The 23,578-nt window shown below is 47.7% G+C and overlaps 1 protein-coding gene across 6 annotated transcripts in view; it reads right to left on the bottom strand.

The window, feature by feature from the left end:
- Positions 1-23,578, bottom strand: part of ZDHHC14 (zinc finger DHHC-type containing 14) — a 271,981-nt gene that overhangs the window by 177,731 nt on the left and 70,672 nt on the right. Inside the window, exon 1 of one of the 6 annotated variants that reach the window (XM_029944135.1) lies at positions 2,182-2,342. The exons of the other annotated variants lie outside the window; for them this stretch is intronic. Coding sequence (XP_029799995.1) covers positions 2,182-2,204 — 23 coding nt within the window. The 5' untranslated portion in view covers positions 2,205-2,342. Of the gene's footprint in view, positions 1-2,181; positions 2,343-23,578 lie in introns of those variants that run through there. 6 annotated transcript variants of the gene reach the window in all.

Here is a 23,578-nt window from a genome sequence, read left to right as displayed (position 1 = left end):
AACTTGAATCGCACAGTATTATTTTGACTGTGAAAGACACACCAATGTAACCATGAGCATCAAGGACATGCCAAAATGTATGGTACCATAAGAAACGGTGGCGCCAAGTTCAAGGCCAGGTAACCACAGGCGTACAGGAACACGTGCCCTCAGTCAGCATCAGAAGAGCAGATGGTTCTATACGAACTCAAGGTCAGGAAACCAAACGAGCCTCAAAGTCCCACCACCTGTCCTGGAGAGACAGTCACCACCTGTGCTGGTGGCCACCGTCATTACCCCAAAAGCCACCATCAGCCTTCAAAATGCATTTCATTTTGTACAAAAAGACACAGCAGAAAGGGTTTACCCACAACCTATCAAGAGCCACGTGGTTCCAGTGGGGAGACAGAACACTCCAGAGGTTCTCCAGCCCAGCGGCTTTAAACTGGGGGCAGCACTCGAGACACATCCCCACAACCCGTCGTCTGGCTTGCAGGGACTGCTGTGTCCTCAGAGCAGAGGTTCACAGCGAGGGCCTCCCAGCAGGACGGTACAAGAAGAGGCCCAGAGACGACCCCATTAGAAGGCAAAGCCACTTGCTGGGCTGTGCTCAAGGGGCCGTCAGGGACCATATCGCATTTATTCATCTCTGTGCCCCTCCCCCCCCCCAACCAGGACCATGAAGGTGGAAGAAAACAAGTGAATAGCTAAACCAACAGGAGAGAAGCAACGGGAATGAAAATTGCTTCTTCCTAGACGAGGTGGCTCAGGGTTGTAACTACAAACTGAGTATTATGGTGATGAGCGGTCTTGGTTACCAGAACCCGAGACGCACCGCAGACACAAGTGGGCTCATCCAGCAAACCAGCGCGAGGACGGGGCTCCACTGGCTGACCTCCTACCAGGGACGAGGAACTGTGCCGGGCTACCAGGCGATGGGGAGAGGAGCAGCGCAGCCAGGCTCTCCCGACGTCCAGCCGCCTGGGAGGGCAGAGAGCTGGACCCCAGGACCTGGGCTGAGACCCGAGCGCCCACTCAGCCAGCAAGGAGCCCTGCCGCTAGGTGCCAGCTGAGAGGGCAGGCACAGGGGCAGAAGGCACACTGGTCGGGTACGGTGGAGGGGGGCCTGCAACACCCCGAAGTGCCCCAGAGGAAAACCACGGAGTCTGACACCTGCTGAGGCCACCCCAAGTCATCCTGACCCCTGGCATGGCTCCTTTTTCCTCACCTGAGTGCAGCTACCAACCACAGCCCAGTTCACTCCATGCCCTGTGGACTCTGGGTTCTGCCTGCCCGCCCGTCCCCCAGGGTCTCTGTAGGTTCTGGTGCTTTTATCTTAAGAGTATGAGCCAGCAGCACCTCCCTCAGGATCCTTCAGACTGGGCATCTGCCACTATCTCTTTTCAGGACCATGCTATGCCCCTCTCAGGGCTTATGATCTAATGAGAGAGACAGACAGACATAGAGGAAACAGATATAGATGATAGATGGATTGATGATAATAATTCCAGGCATTGGGGACTCTCAACATTTTAGGAATGGTGCAAAAAAGTAGGTAATAAAAAAGGCGCCTGGGTGGCTCAGTCGGTTAAGCACCCGACTTTGGCTCAGGTCATGATCTCACAGTCTGTGAGCTCGAGCCCCGCATCGGGCCCTGTGCTGACAGCTCAGAGCCTGGAGCCTGCTTCGGATTCTGTGTCTCCCTCTCTCTGGCCCTCTCCCACTTGCACTGTTTCTCCCCCTCTCTCTCTCAAAAATAAATAAACATTAAAAACAATAGGTAATAAAAGAGTATCAAAACTGGGTCAAGTTCACTCACTTCCAATTGGATGAGTAGTGAGGACTTCCTGGAAGAAGTGACATTTGTGTTAGGTATAATCACTAGAGGCAAATTTCTGCAGGTGGAGGTAACTTAGGCGGGTTGGGGCAGAAATAGGAAAAGAAAATGAATAGAAGAAATGATTCCAAGTATGGGAACAGCATGCGCTAAGCTGGGAAGGTGTAGGTGTTCACAGCCCGTGGCGTCTGCGGGGTGCAGGAGAGAAGGTCAAGAGGCAGGTGGGGCCCTGTTCCAACCAGCAGTTCACTGTGTAAGTGGCTACCCCCCGCCACAGAAACAATTCACTTGTAACCGCTCACCCTCTCTCTAGCTGACCATCCATTTTCTAAGCAGGGAAGGAAAAAATAAGAAAAAAACACTACCTTAAGAGATATGAGCTGTTCATCTACAGAAAGTACTGCCTCACAATTCCAAAGACGATAAAAATATCAACCCTCTCCCCACGATGTACATGGGAGACGTGTGTCCACACACCATTTCAGAGAGGAGACGGGTTTGGAGAGGAAAGGGGTGAGCTGCAGGCTGAGCCAGAAAGTAATGCTTTGGGGTGCACACCGCCTTCACCAGCCTGTTGCAACCTACATAGCTAATTTCACAATCTTCTCTCTCTCCTAACAACATAGCTGATAAAAATAAACAATGCAGAACAAAAGCTTTTAGAACTCCTAGAAAATTTTTATTCTCAAGATTGAGACTAGGAAATATGTAATATTTATACCTCTTTCTTGTAATATGAAAATTGTCTATTTTATCTCATGAAAGGGATGGGGAAGCCTGCTGGAAACGTCTTTATCTGTGCACCTACCGCAGAATCAGGAACACTGAGTGCTGTTTACAGTCGGAGGGGGGCTGATGTGTCTGATGACCCTCAGAGAGGGCTCTCCTTGAAACCGTCGTCCTGGGGCGCCTGGGGGGCACAGTTGGTTAAGCGTCTGACCTCGGCCCAGGTCATGATCATACAGTTTGTGAATTCCAGACTGTGCTGACAGCTCAGAGCCTGAATCCTGCTTCGGATTCTATGTCTCCCTCTCTCTCTGCCCCTCCCCAGCTCATGCTCACTCACATTGTCAAAATAAATAAAAACTTAAAAAAAAAAAAAAATCACATCATCCTGGGGTGCCTGGGTGGCTCAGTTATTTGAGGGCCAATTCTGGATTTTGGTTCAGGACATGAGATCTCACAGTTCAGGAGCTCAAGTCCCACGTAGGGCTCTGCACTGACAGTGTGGAGCCTGCTAGGGATTCTCTCTCTCCCTCTCTCTCCCCCTTTCCTGCTCATGCACACATGTGTTCTCTCTCAAAAATAAAAATAAAACTTAAAGAGTCTTCCTTAGAGGGTCCTTCCGGACCAGCTGAGCCCAACAGTGGCAAACCCGGTTCACAAACCTCTCAGGCCTCATGGCAGTGAGGTCACAGGCAGGTTTACCCTCCGAGAGAAATCTAATGTCAATCCTAAACCCACCAGAAAGTCTACCTGCTGGCTCGCAGGACCGTGTGCGGGTAACTCGACAAAGTGTCTGTGACAACATTTTCCCTTCCTCGAGACCTCGCCCAGCACCCCACCTTGGTGCACCAGGGACCTCAAGAGCCCATCTCATTTCAAAGAGTTCATTGATGGGGCGCCTGGGTGGCTCAGTCGGTTGAGCATCTGACTTGAGCTCCGGTCATGATCTCACAGTTTGTGGGTTCAAGCCAGCTTCTGATTCTGTGTGTCCCTCTCTCTCTGCCCCTCTTGCTCAGGATCTGTCTCTGTCTCTCTAAAATAAATAAATGTTAAAACAAAATTAAAGCAAACAAACAAGAGTTCATTGCTCCTCCCAGCAACCTGTGTCAGAGGCACAGGTTGCAGCGGCAGAATGAACCCCGTTTTTCTGAAGCACAAGCTAGGAGGCGCTTCCTCTGCAGGCCGGGCCTGAGCGTGTGCGAGCTGGGGGCTCCAGGCAGCCCCTGGCTTCTCCCACGCCGCCTGCGCCTGTCTGCTGACAGGTGGCGCAGGGTGCTCCTGGGGCTCCGGGGGGTCAGGGCAGGGCACAGGAACCTTCCTGCTGCCACGTCTCACCATTTTTGAGGCCCAGGAGCCAGGCTGCTCCTGCCCGGTGGCCCTCCGCAGCTGTCAACAAACCGAAGTCCCTGGTTCCCCCCCCCAAGAGATGGGCTGCTTCTCCTTCCCTCTCCTCTAACTTGATCAGGGCCTGCATGCTCTGGCTCATGGAGGTGCAGAGCCTGCTTATCAGATTCATGTCGAAATCATAGAAATTTCTCCATCGCCACCCCTCCACTGCCTTCTGGCTCCCCTCTGGCCTGGGAGGGGAACCCTGAGGCGCCCGGTGTAACCTCCCTAACATAGATGTGGCACTGAGGGAAGTCTCTCTCTGGCATATGTGCCCTCGGAATGAGGTGCTCAGGTTCAAAGGTAAACATCTCCTTGCCACTTCTCTTTATGCCTTCAAGAATGAAAACCCATCTATGAGCTCAAGGAGCCTTAGGCGAAAGCAGTGGCTAAAACCAATGTAAAGTCTGAGAGATCCTTCCGTGAAAGAGCCTGAGGGAAACTTAGAAAGGGCAAGGATATATACGCATATATGTCTCGATGTAGATAAATACATATAAAGTATAATATAAATAAATATGTTTGATTTCACATGTTAAAGCTGATCTTAAATGAAATGGTATTGAAATGATCTTCTCCTAAATTTTTCCTACAGGTTCTTGCTAAATTATTAAACATAAGGACATTTGCTGAGCATTTACTGAGTTCTAAGGGTTCAGGATACAAAGATAAATTTTCTAGTGGTTCCGAAACTCCGGGAGTTCCTAACAGTAGACGTCAGTACATTGGAACGTCACCACAACTGCACTGGTTGTGTCCTTCATGGAGCCTCTCCAGACACAGGTAAGGGACCCTTCTGGCCATCTTGTGCCCACGTGTGCAAGGTGAGGAACAACCAGCCTGATCAATGTATATATCAATGACTTCATGGACAGTCACTTGCAGCAAAATGATTCAGAAGCAGGAGGAATGAAATATGAAAACAGAAGACTCAAACCTGAATCTTCAATTACCTTATTCTTTAAAAACAAAAAACAAACAAACAAAAATATATCAGGGGCACCTGGGTGGCTCAGTCCATTAAGCATCAGACTTCGGCTCAGGTCATGATCTCACGGTTCATGAATTCAAGCCCCGTGTTGGGCTCTCTGCTGTCGGCCCAGAGCTCCCTTCAAATCTTCTGTTTCCCCACTCTCTCTGCCCTTACCCCTGCTTGTTCTCCCTCTCTCAGAATAAATAAATAAACTTAAAAATAGAAAAAATGTTAAAACACTGCAATTTTTTAAAAATAATTAAAAAATTTTTTGAACCACAAAATTTAGTATTGCAGTTAGTGTGAGGAGAGGAAGTGTAAGTTTGTGAGATGCCATAAGAGAGGCACAGAAGAGTGAGTCAGGTTCTAGTGCTTAAATTTGCCTGGTGGCTTATGAGTGTTCACTGTATTACCCGGCTTCATAACTTACACAGATGCTATCAAATAACACATAATAACACAAGACTCTATAATTATGCAACTTTTCTTAATCATGATCTCTTCGTGGATGTTACTGAAAACTTGCTACATTGCAAACCCCTGGGCACACTTGAACACAACGTTCTCCAACGCTGTGCTCCTAAATTAAGGCCTTCTCGTTAATCCAGGATGTGGCATTGAACTGTTTAATTACCTAGTAGTTCTGTGTTAACGTCAAATTGATTTAAATAGACAGACATATTAGCGGAATGGCAAAGGGCATTTAATTAAGGCCTACCTGGATAAAAATCCCAGCACTAAAACACAACAGGAAACCGCTATTCATTTTGCATGTGTCTAAAGAAAGGTAACCTAATTCATTCAACAATACGATAAAACTCCTGACATATTAATGAAAACAGTGGAAAAACCCTTTGTTACTTTTTAGTTCCTGCAACATAAATAAATGACAAAAATCCTAGAGACAAAAGACAGTGTTATGACTTCCTACGTGTAAACAAACAGTATAGCTGTGTAAGCCAGGGCTGTGGTGTGTTCCACATCGGCCTGAAACAGAGAAAAATGTCAAATGATTATTTGGAATGTTACCTTTATTGTAACTGATCTTTGCCAATGGAGGCCTCATAAAGACCGTTTAGCCAAATCAATTTTTCTTATGATTAGGACAGATTTAAAACAAAAAGACAGAGGCGCCTGGGCGGCTCAGTTGGTTAAGCGTCCAACTTCGGCCCAGGTCATGATCTCACAGTTTGTGAGTTTGAGCCCCACGTCGGGCTCTGTGCTGACAGCTCAGAGCCTGGAACCTGCTTCAGATTCTGTGTGTCCTTCTCTCTCTGCCCCTCCCCCACCTCTGCTCTGTCTCTCAAAAATAAGTAAATGTAAAAAAAATTTTTAAAGAAATAAAAAACAAAACAAAAAGCCATATACATGTTGAAAAAAAAAAGAGAAGAAACGTTTGCAATAGAGACCAAGGGAAACAAAACACTCATGTGTTTGGGGGTACTTCCGCATTGATGGATTCAGGGGAATATATTCGAAAATCAAAAGTGAATCCAATGCATAAAATGAGCCACAGATTTTCAAAAGCACCACTTATCTTGTTATCTTTACTTTTCAAAGCACAGGAACCCCCAAATATGAATTTTATTTGGAAAAGCAGCACACAGCAGGAAACGGTCCAGCGCAGCACCCCCCAGTCAACATTGTCAGGTACAAACGTGCCATCATTTTATCCGTATCTGGATCCATAAGGGCTGGAAAACTTGCGAAGTTCCTAAGGGCCGCACCGCCCTCTCTATACACCTGTCAGAGCCAGGTAAGCACATGTCCGGTGAGAGCCTGCATCGCTTTCCTGTATGGAGTCTGTGAAATGGGCTCCTGCCTGAATACGTGTTTACAACTGTCTTTCACAGAAAAGTACTGGCAATGACAAAAGGAGAAAATCACCTCTAGATTGATTTTTATTAATTCACATAGTAAATGTGCATTAATCAGGCATTAAAGCTGTGTTTTCCATTCCCAGGAGCAAGCCTCCACGCCACCTGTTTGATGGATCGGGAAGTAGAGTCTGAGGTCAAAACAGGAATCACAGCTCTTGGTCCTGGAAACACATGCGCTGATTTTCTTTTTAAATTTATTTACTTTTGAGAGAGAGTGCACCAGAGTGAGCACGAGCAGGGGAGGGGCAGAGAGACGGAGACACAGAATCCAAAGCAGGCTCCAGGCTCTGTCAGCACAGAGCCCAATGGGAGACTCGAACCCACAAACTGCTAGATCACGAACTGAGCCAAAGTTGGACATTCGAAGTGCACTGAGCCACCCAGGTGCTCCCAGCATGCACTGACTGAATAAACCGTACCTCTCTGTGTAAGGCCCGTCTCGGCCCCCTACCCATGCTCCACATGCCCAGCTGAAGGCAAGCTGATTTCAAGGCCTGCATTAGCCTCCCCACGCCTCCTCCCAGGCTGATGGGGCACTCCATCTGTCCCGTCTCCTCAGGCCCCGTCCCCCCCACCCCTCCACCCCTCCACCCCTCCACCCTGGCTGCAGACAGGAGCTGTCCTGCCCAGAGGTTCTCGTCCCTCTGTGCAGAGGGAGACCACCCCCGCCTGCAGGAGTGCCACATGCGTTCTCTAATCAGACAAGAAAAACAGTCCAGGGACACCCAGGTGGCTCAGCCAGTTGGGCCTCCAACTCTCGATTTTGGCTCAGGTCATGATTGCAGGGTCTGGGATGGAGCCCTGCATTGGGCTCTGTGCTGAGTGTGGAGCCTGCTTGAGATTCTCTCCCTCTCTCCCTCCCTCCCTCCCTCCATCTCTCTCTCTCTCTCTCTCTCTCTCTCCTTCTGCCCCTCTCTCCCACTTGTGCTGTCTCTCTCAAAAATAAATAAAAATTAAAAAGAAAAGGAAAAAGAGAAAAATAGCAGGGCTCTCAATGCTTTTTCTACAGCACTTCATTTGGCCCTTATGCCAAGCCATGGAGACCCCACCATAGGCCACCTTACGGGCGAGGGGAAGGCACCCGGAGGCTCCGAGTGTCTCCGACATGCACCCTCCTGCATCTGGCCACAGCACGTCCGCAGCACTGGCTCGGAGAGGGCACTCTCAACGCCGAAACAATTAAACTTTTGTTTCATCCCTTCTTTTCCGGCTTCCAAGACCATCTTCTCTCCCCGGGTGCTTAATAACCACTGTGCTCAGCAAAACAGGCTCAGTTTTCGACACAAAAGCAGCCATTTTCCCAGCTATTTCAAGCCCACAAAGTCTTAATTTTAGAGAGCTCCCTCCTGTGATAATCTCCTCCTTCTCAGAGAAGATGGCATTAACCAACACAAACCACTTCGAACATATGTTGGAATTCTCTCCGGAGGCCAGTTGTGCAATATAAACCCATTTCCTCAGGGAGCCCCAGGGGAGAAGCAGGTGTTGGGGGGGCGTTCCCAGGCGGGAGAGGCTTAGAGGCCAGTCCATTGACACAGGACTCGTGAGGAAAAGGCCAGAATCAAGAGATCACCAGACTGCATTAAAAGCCAAATTCCTCACTAGTCTTGTTAGTTTGTTCATCTCGCACACACGTCCTCACGCCCCTACGCGGAAACCCCAAGAGGGCATAGAGGCAGATGCCCGGACCCCACTCCAGATCTTTGGATTCAGAGTCCGGGGGGGTGGGGATACAGGAACCTGAGCTTTCAACCAGGTCCTGGAGATTCCAAAGACCACAGGGCTCCACCCACACACACAAGGCCTTCACATGCCCGGGGGAGGCGGACATGGCCACGCGCCACTAAGGACCGAAGGCAAGTGATCGGCGACTAAACCAGCTCTCCGGGCGCGGGCTGACGAGTTTTCTACTCCTAAAGAACTCTGCAGGTTGCACACTTCACCAGCTCTACTCGCATCTGGAAGGCATCATAATACGTGTGTGCACACACTTCACTGCGATGTTCTATAATTTTCGCTTTCAAAAACATTTTCTTTTACCTTGAGCCCAATTTCTTCTGTTGGGCCTGTGAACCAAATGTAATCTATGTAGTATTTCCATCTCTATCCACTAGGGGATGAATGTATCTGACTTTTATTTTTAAGTTTGTTTTTGAGAGAAAGAACCAGCGAGAGAAAGGCAGAAAGGGGGAGGGAGGGGTTGGGACAGAGGATCACAAACAGGCTCTGTGCTGACAACAGAGAGCCGGATGAGGGGCTTGAACTCATGAACCATGAAATCATGACCTGAGCCAAAGCTGAATGCTTAACGAACTGAGCCACCCAGGTGCCCCTGAATGTACAAACCTTTAAAATTTCTTAACAGTGTCTCAGTGTATCAACATATGCATTTAGGATGTTTTTCTGAAGCTGTTCTACCTGTAAAATAATATTTTTAAAAGTGTTACATAAGTAACACTGAAAATATTCATAACTCTACAATTCTACCACAGTCATTTAATTCAGTTCGTTAATTCTACAACTCTAATACTGTCATTCCAGTATTTTCATTTCCAATCCCTTTTCAGGTGCACTTATTTGAACATACTTGTGGTCAAAGAATATCTACAACGATGTAACATGCTTTCAACCAATATATCATCCTGAGCATTTTGTGTGTTGCGATATAATTTTCTTTGTTATTCCTGTTATATGTATTTCCTTGTTTTTTGTGGTTATATTACATTTCATGAAGTAATCATTCTCCTACGGTTGGACATTAAATTTTGGTTCCTACCAGTTCTTCAAATGTATAAATAATATCGCTTTAAACTGTATTTATTCCCTGACCTCAGAATAGAATCCCAGACAGTGGCTTATTTAGGGAAAACAGAACTGAAAGACAGTGGCATATCAAACATTGTTTTGGCTACTGAGAAACCATAACTTTTCATAAGTATCATCTCACAAGCTATCATTTATGGAACACCTACTATGTGCCTGGCACATGTGATCCTCTTACACGTAATAGTAATATTAGTCTCCATTGTACAGAGATGACAAGCCCAAGGTCACACAGTAGTGAGTGGGGGCCTGGGTGTCTCTGCCCAAGGCCCTTCCCTGTTGTAATTCACAGCTAGAGAGAGGGTGGGGGTGGGCAGGCAGGGAGGAGGGGCCAAGATGTCTGTGGTGGATATTAGCACTGTTTGCCTGTCACTTCCATCTGTCCCCGTTTTCAGGCACCTGTGCCTCTGGCCCCTGTGGTTGGGCAGAGCGGATGGGTTGTGAGTGGCAGTAACGTGTCACCTCCAGGCCAGAAAGTCTCATTGATGGTGTGAGACCTGCCAGTGTATCGGCACATGAGGTGACTGCTGCCCCATCAGCCTGGGTCCCACAGTGAGGCCACGCTTAGGGCAGAATCCACAGTGGACATCAGTGGCCTTAAGCTTGAGCAAGAAATTCCCTCTTGTTCTCCTAAGTCACTAGGATTTTGCAACAGTTTATTACCTTAGCGTAACTAGCTCATCCTGCCTGAGACAAAAACACAGCCTGAAATACGGACTGAGGAGTCTCCTCCGGGGGCAGGGCTAGGACAGTGACACGGTGCACCACGCTGGTCACTCACACCTTTACAGAAGCAGGCCCCTCAGCTCCCCACAGGGAGGGCGCGCTCCAGGGGGCCACACTGGGGGTGGGGGGGATGGAGGAAGGCGTAGAGCAGCAGTGCTGGGTGGAGACAGGACAGGCTCAGGCTCCCACAGAGGACAGCTCTGGCATGTGGGCCAAAGGGGGCCAGACCCTGTTGCCAGGCTTGCCCACCAAACAAGTTTGCCTTTGGACCATCCTGCCCCAGAGAGATGTGATCTGGAGTGAGACCTCTTCTCTCCCCAAAATACCACGTCCTGGAAAGATCAGCTCAAGGGAATAGACCCTGGGGTTGAGCCGCTGTCCAGGGCCCAGATACGAGCTCTGCCACTCGCCCGGCAAATGACCTTGCGTTCTCTGCTGCATCTGAGCCTCAGATTTCTCATCCAGTAAATGGGAATAAAAACATCTTCCTAAGATGCTCAGCTAATGAAAAGAGGAAGAACAGACTAATCACATAGCAGGTCGTCCATAAATTGAACTTACTGTTGTTATAGAGCAAGGGTCTTCCCAGGCTCACTTTCTACATAAAACAGGAAAAGTGGCATAATCCTCCAGCAAGTTCAACAGAATGACGTCACTGGAGGGCAAGGTCTCCTGAGATCCGCTTCGTCTTCAACTTAGACAACTGTTCTGAAAACATGCTTCGTCTTTTGGGGCAGCTGAGATAAAGGGAGCCTCTTGCCACCAGGGTCACTGTTTGAGGGTGGCATTCCTTGCTTTAGTGGCCAGCATCTGTGCCACGTGGCTTACAGGCCTGGAGAAGAACCTATCTGGGCAGGCCTGCGAGAGCCGAGGTGCGGAACCAGCCACTGAAGGCTCCTACTGTGTGTCTGAGTCCTTTCAGCTGGCAACCCGGCACAGGACGGGATGGACAGCGACAGGATGACGATCAACGGCCGCCTGGACTGTGCCCTTGCTGCCACCCCAGTGCCCGGAGCCCAGACGCGCTTCTCTGGGTGACTTAGCTCAGAGAGGCTGCTGCAGGGGGCGCTCTGCCTCAGGGCCCTCCCATAGAGCACGCCCCCACCCCCACCAGAGAGTCACATGCCCCCTGGGGAGAGTAGCCTCCTGGACAACCCTCCCCGCCGGCCCCCACTCTGCCTGCATGGGCATGCTTTCCCTGGCCGGCCCTCTGTGATCTAGAACTCAGGAGATGCCGTGTTATTGTTTTCCTTCTTCCGGTAGTAATTTTCCAAACTTTCTGGTATGTTGATAACCCGACTTTGTTTTTCTGATGTGAAGTTTCTCCCTCTCATCCCTGATGTGCTACATGGCACACATTTAGCGGGACTGACAATCTCCTGACAGTGTTATTCGTAACCGCCCAAAAAATGCAAACACCCCAAATACCCATCAGCTGATGAATAAACACAATGTGGTCTGTTGGGATGAAAGAGCACTATTCAGCCCCAAAAAGGAAGACATACCAGGCACGCCTCAGTGGCTCAGTCAGTTAAGTGTTCAACTCTTAATTTCGGCTCAGGTCATGATCTCACGGTTTGGCTTATGACAAGAAATCAAAAACTACCATCATCTAAAATTTAATGCACTGTGGGAGAACTGACCATATTTGTACTTTCCTAAAACAAACATAAGTCTCTATTAGTTGGTCTGCCGCAATACACAATCTTTAAAATGGAAACCAAAAGGCTACTTTCTAATACATCAGGTGGCAGATTAAAGATGCCTTCCTGCTCCTGCCCCTGAGAAATAAAACCTAAGAAACCTCCCCTTGAACCTGGGCCGGGCTTAGTGACTAGCTTGACCAAGAAAACATGACAGAAGGCTGTCCTGGGGATCCCATGGCCAGCTCAGAGAGGTCTTGCAGCCTTAGCCTGGTCTTCCTGGAGCCCTGCCCACGCCCCCTGCCCACCCGGGACCACCACGCTGTGAGGACGCCAAAGTGAGCCACACGGAAAGACGGGACACTCAGCCTCCTCGATTCGAGTCACCCTCACACAGGAGTCACGCAGAAGTGTGAAGAAGCCAATGCTTCCCGTCCAGTCACTGTCACGCTACCCGATGACTCTAACCCAAAATGTTCCAGCTGAGCCAAGTCAACCCAAAGAACCATGGGGTGGCATGACAAAATTTGTTTTGTTCATGTCACTAAGTTTTGGGGTGGTTTCTTAAATGAGTGCAGATTATTGGAATAGGCAGGAAAGGAGAATGTGATTATTTTTCATAATCATTTATTTACTATAACTTCATAATTACTTACTTTACAATTAAAGGAAAAACAGTGAATTTGGACAAATAATAGTTTCACATATTCACCCTCAAATCTACTTCATACATTATAGATGTAATTTGAAGAGCAGAAAGCACCATTCAATCAGTCAAGTATTTACTCAACAGTGACTGACTATGGATAAAACTAAGAAGTGAAATTATCTAATCAGAAGCACAATTTAATAATTCCTGGTCTGAATGAACTATCTGCAGTTGGAGGAGTAGAAAAGGCTAGAGAAATGAATTATTTCAAAGTCCAAGGAATTACTCAGCATATATAATTAAGAACGATGTTATAAAAGTACATGTGTTAAAATACACACATACACACAGCACAGAATATTCTAGAACCCAATCTTCTCAAGAGCAGGGAGCGATTCTAATCAATTTTTAGGACTTACAAACTTCCAGGTTAAGGAAGGATTTTCAACAGATATCTATGGCTATTACAATGGAATAGTTAAGTGTGGACTGAATTTCTATCACTGCTTTTTTCAAAAAAAAACTTTGCTTACTATGATTTTTAAAGTGTTATCATTGTTATTTTATTTATTTATTTTTTTAGTGTTATTTTAAAATCCGATCAATAAAAGCTGTGGGGTTGGGGATGGGACAAAACTCAGTAGTATCTGCTTGCTTTGAAAATTATGGAGCACCTGGGAGGCTCAGTCGGTGACTCTTGGTTTTGGCTCAGGTCATGATCTCACTGTTTGTGGGTTCCTGCCCCACAATGGGCTCCATGCTGACAGCTCAGAGTGAAGCCTGCTTCAGATTCTGCATCTCCCTCTCTCTCTGCCCCTCCCCCACTTGGTTGCATGTGATCTCTCTCTCTCTCTCAAAAATAGACTTTAAAAAGAGAAAATGACTTTATATCAAAGAGCATATCTGTCAATGGCCATCTTCATGTGGAAGGACCTTCTGGAGTAGGTGTGCTGTGTGGACCCACTGGATTATTTTCTTTCAGAATGATTCTCCCTCTAGGCTCAATACCTATTTCTTCTGGTAAGGTGTTGGGGGGTGGGTGCAAGGTGTTTAATAAAACATCACTCTTGGGGTGCCTGCGTGGCTCAGTCAGTTAAGCGTCTAACCTTGGCTCACACTGTGACCTTGAGAGTTGTGTGTTTGAGCCCCATATTGGGCTCTGCGCTGACGGCAGAGAGACTGCTTCAGATCCTCTGTCTCCCTCTCTGTGCCCCTCTCCTGCTCACGTGCTGTCTCTCTCTCTCAAAAATAAACATTAAAAAATAACCCATCGCTCTCAACACACAGATGTGTGAGAGCAAGGCTATGAGCTTGAGAAACAAGTTTCAGGAGCCAACATCCTCACTTCTGCCACATTCCCAACACCAAACAGACAACAGAGGCAGCAGGCTGTGACGTTTTCTGTTTCTTTTCTCAGGCGTCTGCTTTCCACACTAAGTGCTTCCCACCGAAGAATCTAGTTTCCCAGCCATCTCACCTGCTCTTGGGCATGTCTGCAAATCTAACGACTAATATCATAAATGTTCCATCCTCTGATGCACATCTGCTCACCGCAATTCAGCTGACACGGAATCTGGACACTGCCACCCAGAATCAATCGTCTTTATGGGCTTTCAGGAAATTTCATTAGTAATGAAATGAGACCATTTTCCTCTTAATAATTGTGTGAGGGTCACGGTTGAACAACCAAAATGGTGCCAACAGAATCTGTTCTGTACAACACACATCTAGCACCTCACCATGGGCGACTCCATTTCAAATGTGCACAAAGGCGATGGAGGAGGACCCCCCCCAAACCCGAAAGCAGGGCAGGGCTGGCGGGCACCATGGCAGGCACTCACACTTGGCACCTCATTTCTTTCCCCACTTTGCGAGAGGCAGATCTAGAGAGCAGACATCCAGGGGTGATTTATAAACACAATCATTTCTGTTGCTGAGATTTATGATGTATAGCAACACAAGGATATGCTTTATCTTCCAGAGGGTTCTCAAAAGATCTTCAGAGGCCAGAGAATAGGACGCTTCTTTCCCTAACCAAAAAGAGCCAGACGTTTATAGAAAGTCCTGGGAATCTGCACCTTGTCCATAAAAACTCTGACAACAAAGGGATGCACTGCTTTTTCCCCTGCTGTGGTGGAACAGAGCACAACCATCACCAAGAGAAAGGAAAACAAAGTCTTTTTCGTAAGTCAGGATATAACTTACAGCTTTGGCTCATGGCTTTGAGGTAATTTTGCTGTTGAAGTTCTCAAAGGATCTACTACCTTACATGTAACCTCAGAGATCATAAAGTGGATACATTCAGTGACCACCGCTAGGAAACAGCTTAGGAAAAGCACACACAGAAAAACAGGTGCGTCCCCCACCTCTGAAATCCCAGAACTAAGAACACCGCTTTAAGCTGAAGGAGGTAAAGTCAGAGAAATGGAAGGAAGAGCTAACTTTACATGGTGGCAGAAAAGCTCTGACTCTCCTCGCAGAGAAGAATGAATAGGCAGAAACTCTAAGTAAGCTCAGAGGTTTAAAGTCATGGCTCTGTAATGACTTGTATCTTTTTTTCCCTTTTTGAGTTTGCTCTATTTTTTTTTAATTGTGGTAGAAACACTTCATGTGAAATCTACCTGTTTAACTTTTTAGAGGCACGATACTGTTGAGTACAGGCACAACGTTGTACGACAGACCTGCAGAACACACTCATCCTGCAGAACCGAAACTTTATACACTGAATAGCAACTCCCCGTTCCCTCCTTCCCCCCAGCCCCTGGTGACCACCACTCTGCTCTCTGCTTCCGGAAGTTCAACTGGTTTTTGATTCTTCATATAAGCGGTGTCAGGCGCGATCTATCCTCCGGTGACCCACTTGTTTCACTTAGCATAGTGCCCCCCAATTTCATCCGCCCTGTCGCATAAGGCAGGGTCTCCTCCTTAACATGGCTGGATAACATTCCACTGTGTGTATATACCACATTTTCCTTTTTATTCATTTATCTATCGATGGACACTTGGATTGTTTCCGCATTCGGCTCTTGTGAACAGCGCTGCAGTGAATGTGGGAACTGTATCAGGGGAAATGTGGCTGCCCAGCACCCACCTACCAAGCCTCCTTTGGTGCCCTGCCTCGTGCTGGGCCAGGATCTGACACAACAGGGCTTTTCATTTTTTTCCTAAAGCATGAAAATTATCCTAAATTAGTGGCAGATTCTTCATGTATGAGGACCTCAAGACTCAGACCGTCCCACCTCTGACAAGGGCTGGGTGACCAATGGGTGGCTTCCAAGAGTGGTTAACTGCTAATTCTGGAAGCTCCAACAATGGCAATACATACAATGGCTGGCTAGAAAGTGCTGGAACTGTACTGCTTGGCATCCTCTTTAAAGGGTGGTGTAAAGCGTTGCTAAGTGCCTGGCTCTCCCCCCTCCCCCCACTGTCCCTTTCTGTTCCTCTGCGTCCGCTCCTCTTATGCATCTTCAGCAGCAGGGAGGGATCTAGCTGCAGCCAGTGTCTCCCTGCCCTGCCCCAGGACCTTGGATAAGCGCTGCCATTGGCACCCACAGGCCCAACTGCAAAAGATAAGCTCACATTTTCTCCCTTCATATCCAGAAGCAGGATGTGTCTGTAAGGGTGGGGATGGGGCTTCTAATTCGAAGACTCTAACCCAAAATATAGCTGCTGTGATAGAAATACCTAGGACCTAGGGCACATGACTAGGCAGCATGGTTTTTATCAATCCAAATGCCTTTGCCTTTCGAAATTACATGGGCAGTGGGGCTTGGACTGGTAATGACCTGCTCACAAAAGTTTGGGAAATCAAAGTTCCAAAATCTGCAGTGATCTGCCTGATCCCTGTGTCTTGCTACACAGCTGGATCCTGATGTCCCCTTGAAAGCTATTTTTATTAATAATCATTATTCAGTAAGGAGGAAGAGAACATCTATTCACAGAGGCCCGGAGACTCTGTCCACAGGTGGGCTGCCTTTCAAAGGCATCTCTCCCCATAGAGACTCCTTTTCCCCTCAAACCATTCAGGTCAGAAGCCTGGAACTCCTGTCACAGTTTAACGAGATTCAATGAGATAACATTGATGGTGGAGGCCACCTGGGATTTTCCCAGGCTCCTGGAATGTGTGTGTTATTTCAGACTCCAAAAACGAAAGTACCCAGAGACGACATCAGATTCTCCACTACAAACTGCATGTGCATTTGCACCAGCTCTTACTTTGCATCTTCCTAAGGGATCACTGTGGCCAACAGCCAGGAAAAAAAGCCTTCTTGAACACATGCACAGTGCATGCACTGTCCAAATAGGAAAAAATAGATATAGGAATTATTTGCTTACCTCCTGTCATTACCAAGTTCTGCTAGGGAGAAACATGGCTGACCAGAAGACCATGGTCAACAGGCACTGGGCAAGCACCCCATGCCTCCACATGCACAACTCCCACCCCCGTTTGCAGCCCTGCCCTCGCTCATCCCCCCTCACGCATCTCCACTCATAGGCCAAGGGGAGGGCTACACACAGGCTAAGGTGAGTCACGTTATTTTTTGCCTCTATATAACCCGAGTGTACAAGTAAGAACTTGGCATTCTTTTTTTTAATTTTTTTTTGAGAGACAGAGAGAGAGAGACAGTACAAGCAGGGGAGAATCAGAGAGAGAGGGAGACAGAATCTGAAGCAGGCTCCAGGCTCTGAGCTAGCTGTCAGCACAAAGCCCGATGTGGGGCTTGAACCCAAGAACCGTGAGATCATGACCTGAGCTGAAGCCAGATGCTTAACTGACTGAGCCACCCAGGCGCCCCAGAATTTTGCATTCTTGATACCAACTGATCCAGAATGCTTTGATTCTAGACTTCTAGGAAGCTTTTCTATAGAAGGACTCCTGCATGGAGTGGGGAACTGGGATCAGAGATGTCTAAGTAAGCCCTTTCCAATTTGGAGACTTTATTTTTTTCTTTCTCAGCAGAAATCTTCAAACGCCTCATCACAGGAACTCAAGAACTGCTATGTGGGTATCAACAGTGATCTCGGGGGAAGTAGACACAGGAAGACATCCCAGTTTCATGGGGACCCCTCAACTCAAGGAAGGAAGTGGCTTCATCTTTTCACTGTGCCCCTTCCCCAGCCACCCCTGTGCCCCATTAAGAAACACAAGTCACCCCCCACCAGGGGCTTCAGGCTTCCTCATTCAGCAGACTCCAGTCCTGAGGATCCCTCCAGGCGCCTCTGTTCAGCTGCCCCAGAAACCCCAACCTTTCCCCTGGCAGCTGGTGGGCAGCGTTCATTAGGGAAAGGCACCTAGACACAGGAGAAGCTTGATCATACTTTACTGTCACAGACATGGAAGGTGTCTTGTTCTTCTGCAACTCCTACAGCCTCTCCAACAAAGTTTCCAAACTTCCAGCTCCCTCCCCCCCCACAGAAGCAAGGAACTCACCCACTCCTAACATCTGGGCACATGGTAAAGGCTCACAGGGAAGGGGACACAGAGGAAACCAAGGAGAGACTAACTGATCTGTTGGTAAGGATGGTGCTGCCATCAGATAGCGACCTGGAGTGCCATCATTTAGAGTCAGCAGGAGCTACAGGGCACATTTTATACATTATAACGAATGTCCACAATCTGTTTTTCCAGAAAGTTCTTTCATAGACAGCTTTGGAAAAATACCTTTATCCTATGTATCTCTAGGTTTATATATGGATCAATACTACTCTGATACATAGTTCAGAAGAGTGGTCCCCATCCTTTTCAAAGACAGAAACTATTTTTTTAATGTTAAAAAACTATGTGCATTCTCATATGGTAGTAGTTATATTTTACACCTTTTGATTACTGAGAAAATACTAATCATAGAAGGTGATCATTAGTTCAGTTATGCTTTTTTTAATGTTTTTATTTATTTTTGAGAGAGAGAAAACATGAGTTGGGGCGGGGCAGAGAGAGAGGGAGAGAGAGAATTCCAAGCAGGCTCCACGCTGTCAGTGCAGAGCCCCATGCAGGGTTCCATCTCATGAACCTTGAGATTATGACCTGAGCTGAAATCAAGAGTCAGATCCTTAACTGACTGAGCCCCCCAAGTGGCTCAGATTCATTTATGCTTTTAAGTTTAATTTGTTTGATTAGTCACAACAGGACCTACATGCACTTGAAAAAATGTACTAAATGCATTTATACCACCATATACATAAGGCGTACCACTTACTATTTACAGACAGTCCTGGATTCTTGACCCCTCGCTGTCACCTGGCCACCCTTGGCTTCCCTTAGGTGAAGGCCCACAGACTGGGAACCTCTGTGGTCTACACACCTTTGTGAATTCTGAGAACCATAATTTTACTAGGTGATCCCAAAGGAATTTTGAATTGACATTGGCAAGAGGCAAAAAAACAAAATCATTTACTATTAACTGTTTTTCCTTTCATGACCCCCTTATATTCCTGTTATGGTAGCAAGCAACATAACAGAGATCAACAGAATAGATTTTGTACCATTTTATGTCATCTAACCATCAACAAACATTAAGTAAGAGAAGATACTAACGAATCACAACACTCTCTGCTCCTAGGGACTATTAGAGTCTAATTAAAACCCACAAGATCAATGCTACGTTGAATGGGAAAAAAAAAAAAACACCATGGGAACTATGAAGAGGAAAAAAGACTTTTGTTAGCAATCACATAAAATTACCCAGAATAATCCTCCCTCGGACCCCCTCCCCCAACAAAAACACTCCTCTCGGCTTAAACACAACTAAACGTCAATAACCTGACTCTCATGTATACTGACTGCAGGAAAAGAAACAGTCCCAAGTGCATGAGGTGGGGGGTGGGGAAACACAGCTGTGCACGTAGCCTCTCTGCAAAGCCGGCAGAAGCACATGTAGTCACGACTGTTTTATGAGTTGGTTTCTTTGGTCTTTGTTTTAATTTTGGAACAGAGACAATCCCAGGCCCACAACTAGAAGCTCAGCATGGCGGTCCAGGTTTCTTTGCTGGGGGGCCCTCTCTGTGTTGCATCTGGTTGGGAGGGAGGAGGAGGGGACACACAGTGGCCACCAGGTGAGACACCTCACAGAATGACTAGGACGGAGAACACAGTCTATGCGGAATCTGCAGGTCAGATCTCAAAGAGATCTCATGGCCAAGGGTAATTCACTTCCAGCAAAACCTCTGACATTAATATCACCTATTAGCAGTTGACAGAAAACTCATGAGTTTATAATTTCAGGATTCTGAAGAAAGCAAAGAAGATAGCATTTTTTAAAAGAAATTTTCTTTAATGTTCTTATTTATTTTTGAGAGAGACAGGGAGAGAGAGAGAGAGCAGGGGAGGGGCAGAGAGAGAGGGAGACACAGAATCCAAAGCAGGCCCCAGGCTCTGAGCTGTCAGCACCAAGCCCAACGCGGGGCTCGAACGCATGAACCACGTGATCAAGACCTGAGCCGAAGTTGAAGACTTAACTGACTGAGCCACCCAGGTGCCCCAACTCCTGATAGTTTGAAAAGTGCTCTCAAGTCATCACGTCACAGCCTGCCTGGAAGGGCTGGGCGCTCCGCTGGGCAGCCGTGGTCCTTCCCACTCTGTGAAGTCCAAGTTTCCACAGCGCAGGGGACCGACGCGTGGTTACAGGGCCCCAGCTCGGGAGAGGCCAGTCCTGGGCCGCTACCCCACCTGACCCGGCCCTGCCATCGGGAACTGGGGGCCAGGGGCCTGCGCAGCGTCCTCCGCCTCCTCAGGGAGCAGGAGAAGGCCACGGGCAGCCTCCCCTGCAGGCAGGGGAGAAGTATTTGCACAATAACGGCAGTGCTCTGCAAACACCAAGAAGTCTGACGAAACCAAGCCGGTGCCAAAAAAGCAAAACTCCCATTTCCTCTGTTCCCTCTCTCCTGCCGGCAGTCAGTTCTCCTCAGTCCCCCCACAAGTCAGATTAACAGGGCGTGGCGGTCCGTGGCAGCTGTCAGAGAATGTCACTTGACTCTGAGATAAGAGCCCGGGGAGCAGGGCCCAGGCGCACAATGGGACAGCACGGCTCTCATGACTCCCCGTCTAAAACTAACTGCTGTATCTGAGGGGAAACGCTGTGTTCCATGTCATTTTCCTCCTAACAAGAGCCGCTTGTCTCCGCAGCTGACTCTAAGAAAGATTCCATTCTGTTCCTTACGAAGAAAATGACAATGGTCCCTGCGTGGCCCAAGTCCTCCAGAAAGGGGTGGCCCATGGGTCCAGGAAGCCGGGAGCTCTTTCCAGCCCCGCAGGACCTCCCCAAAACTCCTCCGGGAGCTGGGGGACAAAACCAAGCAAACGAGAGCCAGCATCACCGGGGCCTCCCAAAAGCCGGTGGGGATCACGTGTGATTTACCTGCGCATTTAGGAGGAGGGAAGGACGGAGGAGCACCACTCCACGGGAACCTTCCTCCCCAGCACGGCCTTGACCCTTGGAGGGCGGCGGGCTTTCCTCCCTGGCTTTCGTCTTGTTCTGTCCCAGAGCTCTTCTTCCCCAAGACACTGCCGACCATCACTCGGCTGTCTCTAGGTGTCTGCGGCACATCCCACTGCCCGGGTAGACGGCGCGCCTTCAGGAAGATCCAGGCCTTCTGTATCAAGAGGCCCCGCAAACCGTGAGGTCCTCCTGCTCCTGCCGTGCAGCCTGGGAAATGCTTCGAGAACTTGAGAAGGAAATGATACTGCAGTGAATGCCTAGCTCGCTTGCTGTCTATCGGCTCACTGCTGCCTTGCAAAGTGGTCCAGCAGCACCTCCCAGGAAACATCAGGCCGCAGACGTGCGGCGTGGCCAGAACGCTGTCTGCAATAAGTTTGTTAGAATGCGCGCTCCCTGCTCTGAGGCCTGTTCTCAGCCGGACGCACCCAGCAGCATCGTGCTGAGGGCTGTCTAAGGCACTCACTCAGGGTGCTTCTGGCCCAACAGAAATCAATCTGGTGCTTACACTTTGGCCTAGGGGTATTTAGACACAACGCCAGGGTCAAATACAGCATTAAGCGAAGAGAGCACTGGCTTGGGCTGCAGGTGCACTCAAGTACTCCTTCGTGAATATGGAGAAGACCATCAACACTTTCAGAGGCCTTTTAATGTGCTGGAAGAAAAACGCGAGCATTTATCTCTATTTGCTTTTAATTCTGTGAGTTCATTTTTAAAGATGCATTAGAAGCATTTTCAAAGGCAGTAATGTTGTGTTGTACTTTTCCTCTTTCTTTTATAGATAAACATGTTTCCCAGCCAGTGATCTTTTGGAATTAAAAAGAGCACGATCCATTACCATAAAGCGTTTCGAGAGATGACAGAGAATTTTCTTTGATATCAGAAAAGTGCGCTCACAAGTAGCAAAGGTTGAGGACACGGCTGGAAACATAGGCATCCAATGCTTAGAGAATGTCTGCTGCATATCTTTTAACCTTGTTTCTTTGTCCTTTCACCTTTTGGGTGACTGAGATGCAGAGATGGATGGGGCAGCCATCTTGGACTACGAGGTAATCTTGGAAATGTCGACTAGCTACAGCTAGCACCAAAAGAGGACTGTGAGGAGTAACACTGGCACACAATCCAAGGATAAACATGCTTTGTAGGGGCACCTGGGTGGCTCAGTCGGTTAAGCCTCCGACTTCGGCTCGGGTGATGATCTCACGGTCCGTGGGTTCAAGCCCCACGTATGGCTCAGAGCCTGGACCTGCTTCTGATTCTGTGTCTTTCTCTCTCTCTGCCCCTCCCCCACTAACGCTCTGTGTGTCTCTCTCTCAAAATAAAATAAAAACATTAAAAAAAAACTTTTTAAACACGCTTTGTATAAGCAAGGGATATTTTTCCTATTGTTCCCAAAGAAACCGCAACCTAACTTACACACCCTATACCCTGAAACAAGCATAAGGTCTGGAACAATGGCTTCCGATTAATAAGCAGGGCTATTTTCAGAGGCAGACGCTAAAGGAATGCATTTGCCACCAGAAGTGAGTACACAGGTGGAGTCATCCATGGTCTAACACAAAACAAACCACACCAAAAAGCAATGGCCTTAGAATGAACGATATCTAATACAAGTTTCAGTGGATCCACTAGTCACCCGGCTGGTCTTTGAAAGAAAGATGCTACAACTCTAGCGGCTCCCACGGCGTCTGGACACACTGGATGCTCATTGAATACCTACTGAAGAAATAAAGTTGAAGTCAAGAAAGTTTTATAAACACCTATGGCTAAATGAATTTAAAGTCCAGGATAGCTGGTCAATCTAAGCCCAAGGTCCAATTATTAGAGGATTCTAGTACAAGACAAAATAACATAATACAAAACTCTCAAGTTGTATAAAAATGTGCCTAAGAATGAAGTCCCTTTGAAGGCTCCAGCTTCACTGTAGCGTGGCATGAAAGCACAGAGAAAACCTAACCGTTCACGGGAACTGAAAGCTTTAGTCTGTGGGATCTGAGAAGGGTGACTTTGAGATTTTCCGGGTTTCTACGTATTGATACCCTGTCACTGAGATTTCATAAAGCTTCAAAGTAAAAGACCAACACCCAGAATGTCTCTTGAATCTAAAGAACAGAGGTGAGAAGTAGAGATCCCTTTGGAATTCCTCTCTGAAGAAAATGCCCCTAAGAACCTGGAAGAATCAAGACCCCTAACACCCAGTGTCATCCTAAATAATTCTAGCTCAGAAGAGACGTTTTGTAGGACAGTAGATTTCTGCCATGTTAAAAACCTAAATAGAACAAGTAGCAGGGGAGGGATGGGAAAACAAGAATATCGTATTTATTTCCCTCCTCCAGAGGTCAACCACTGTTTCTTTTTTTTTTTTAACTTTTTTTTAATGTTTTATTTATTTTGATACAAAGAGAGACAGAGCATGAGAGGGGGAGGGGCAGAGAGAGGAGACACAGAACCAAAAGCAGGCTCCAGGCTCTGAGCTAGCTGTCAGCACAGAGCTTGATGCGGGGCTCGAACCCACAAACGTGAG

This window comes from Suricata suricatta, chromosome 7, assembly GCF_006229205.1.
Source record: "Suricata suricatta isolate VVHF042 chromosome 7, meerkat_22Aug2017_6uvM2_HiC, whole genome shotgun sequence".
NCBI lineage: Eukaryota > Metazoa > Chordata > Mammalia > Carnivora > Herpestidae > Suricata > Suricata suricatta.
This window is presented reverse-complemented; position numbering and strand designations above follow the sequence as displayed.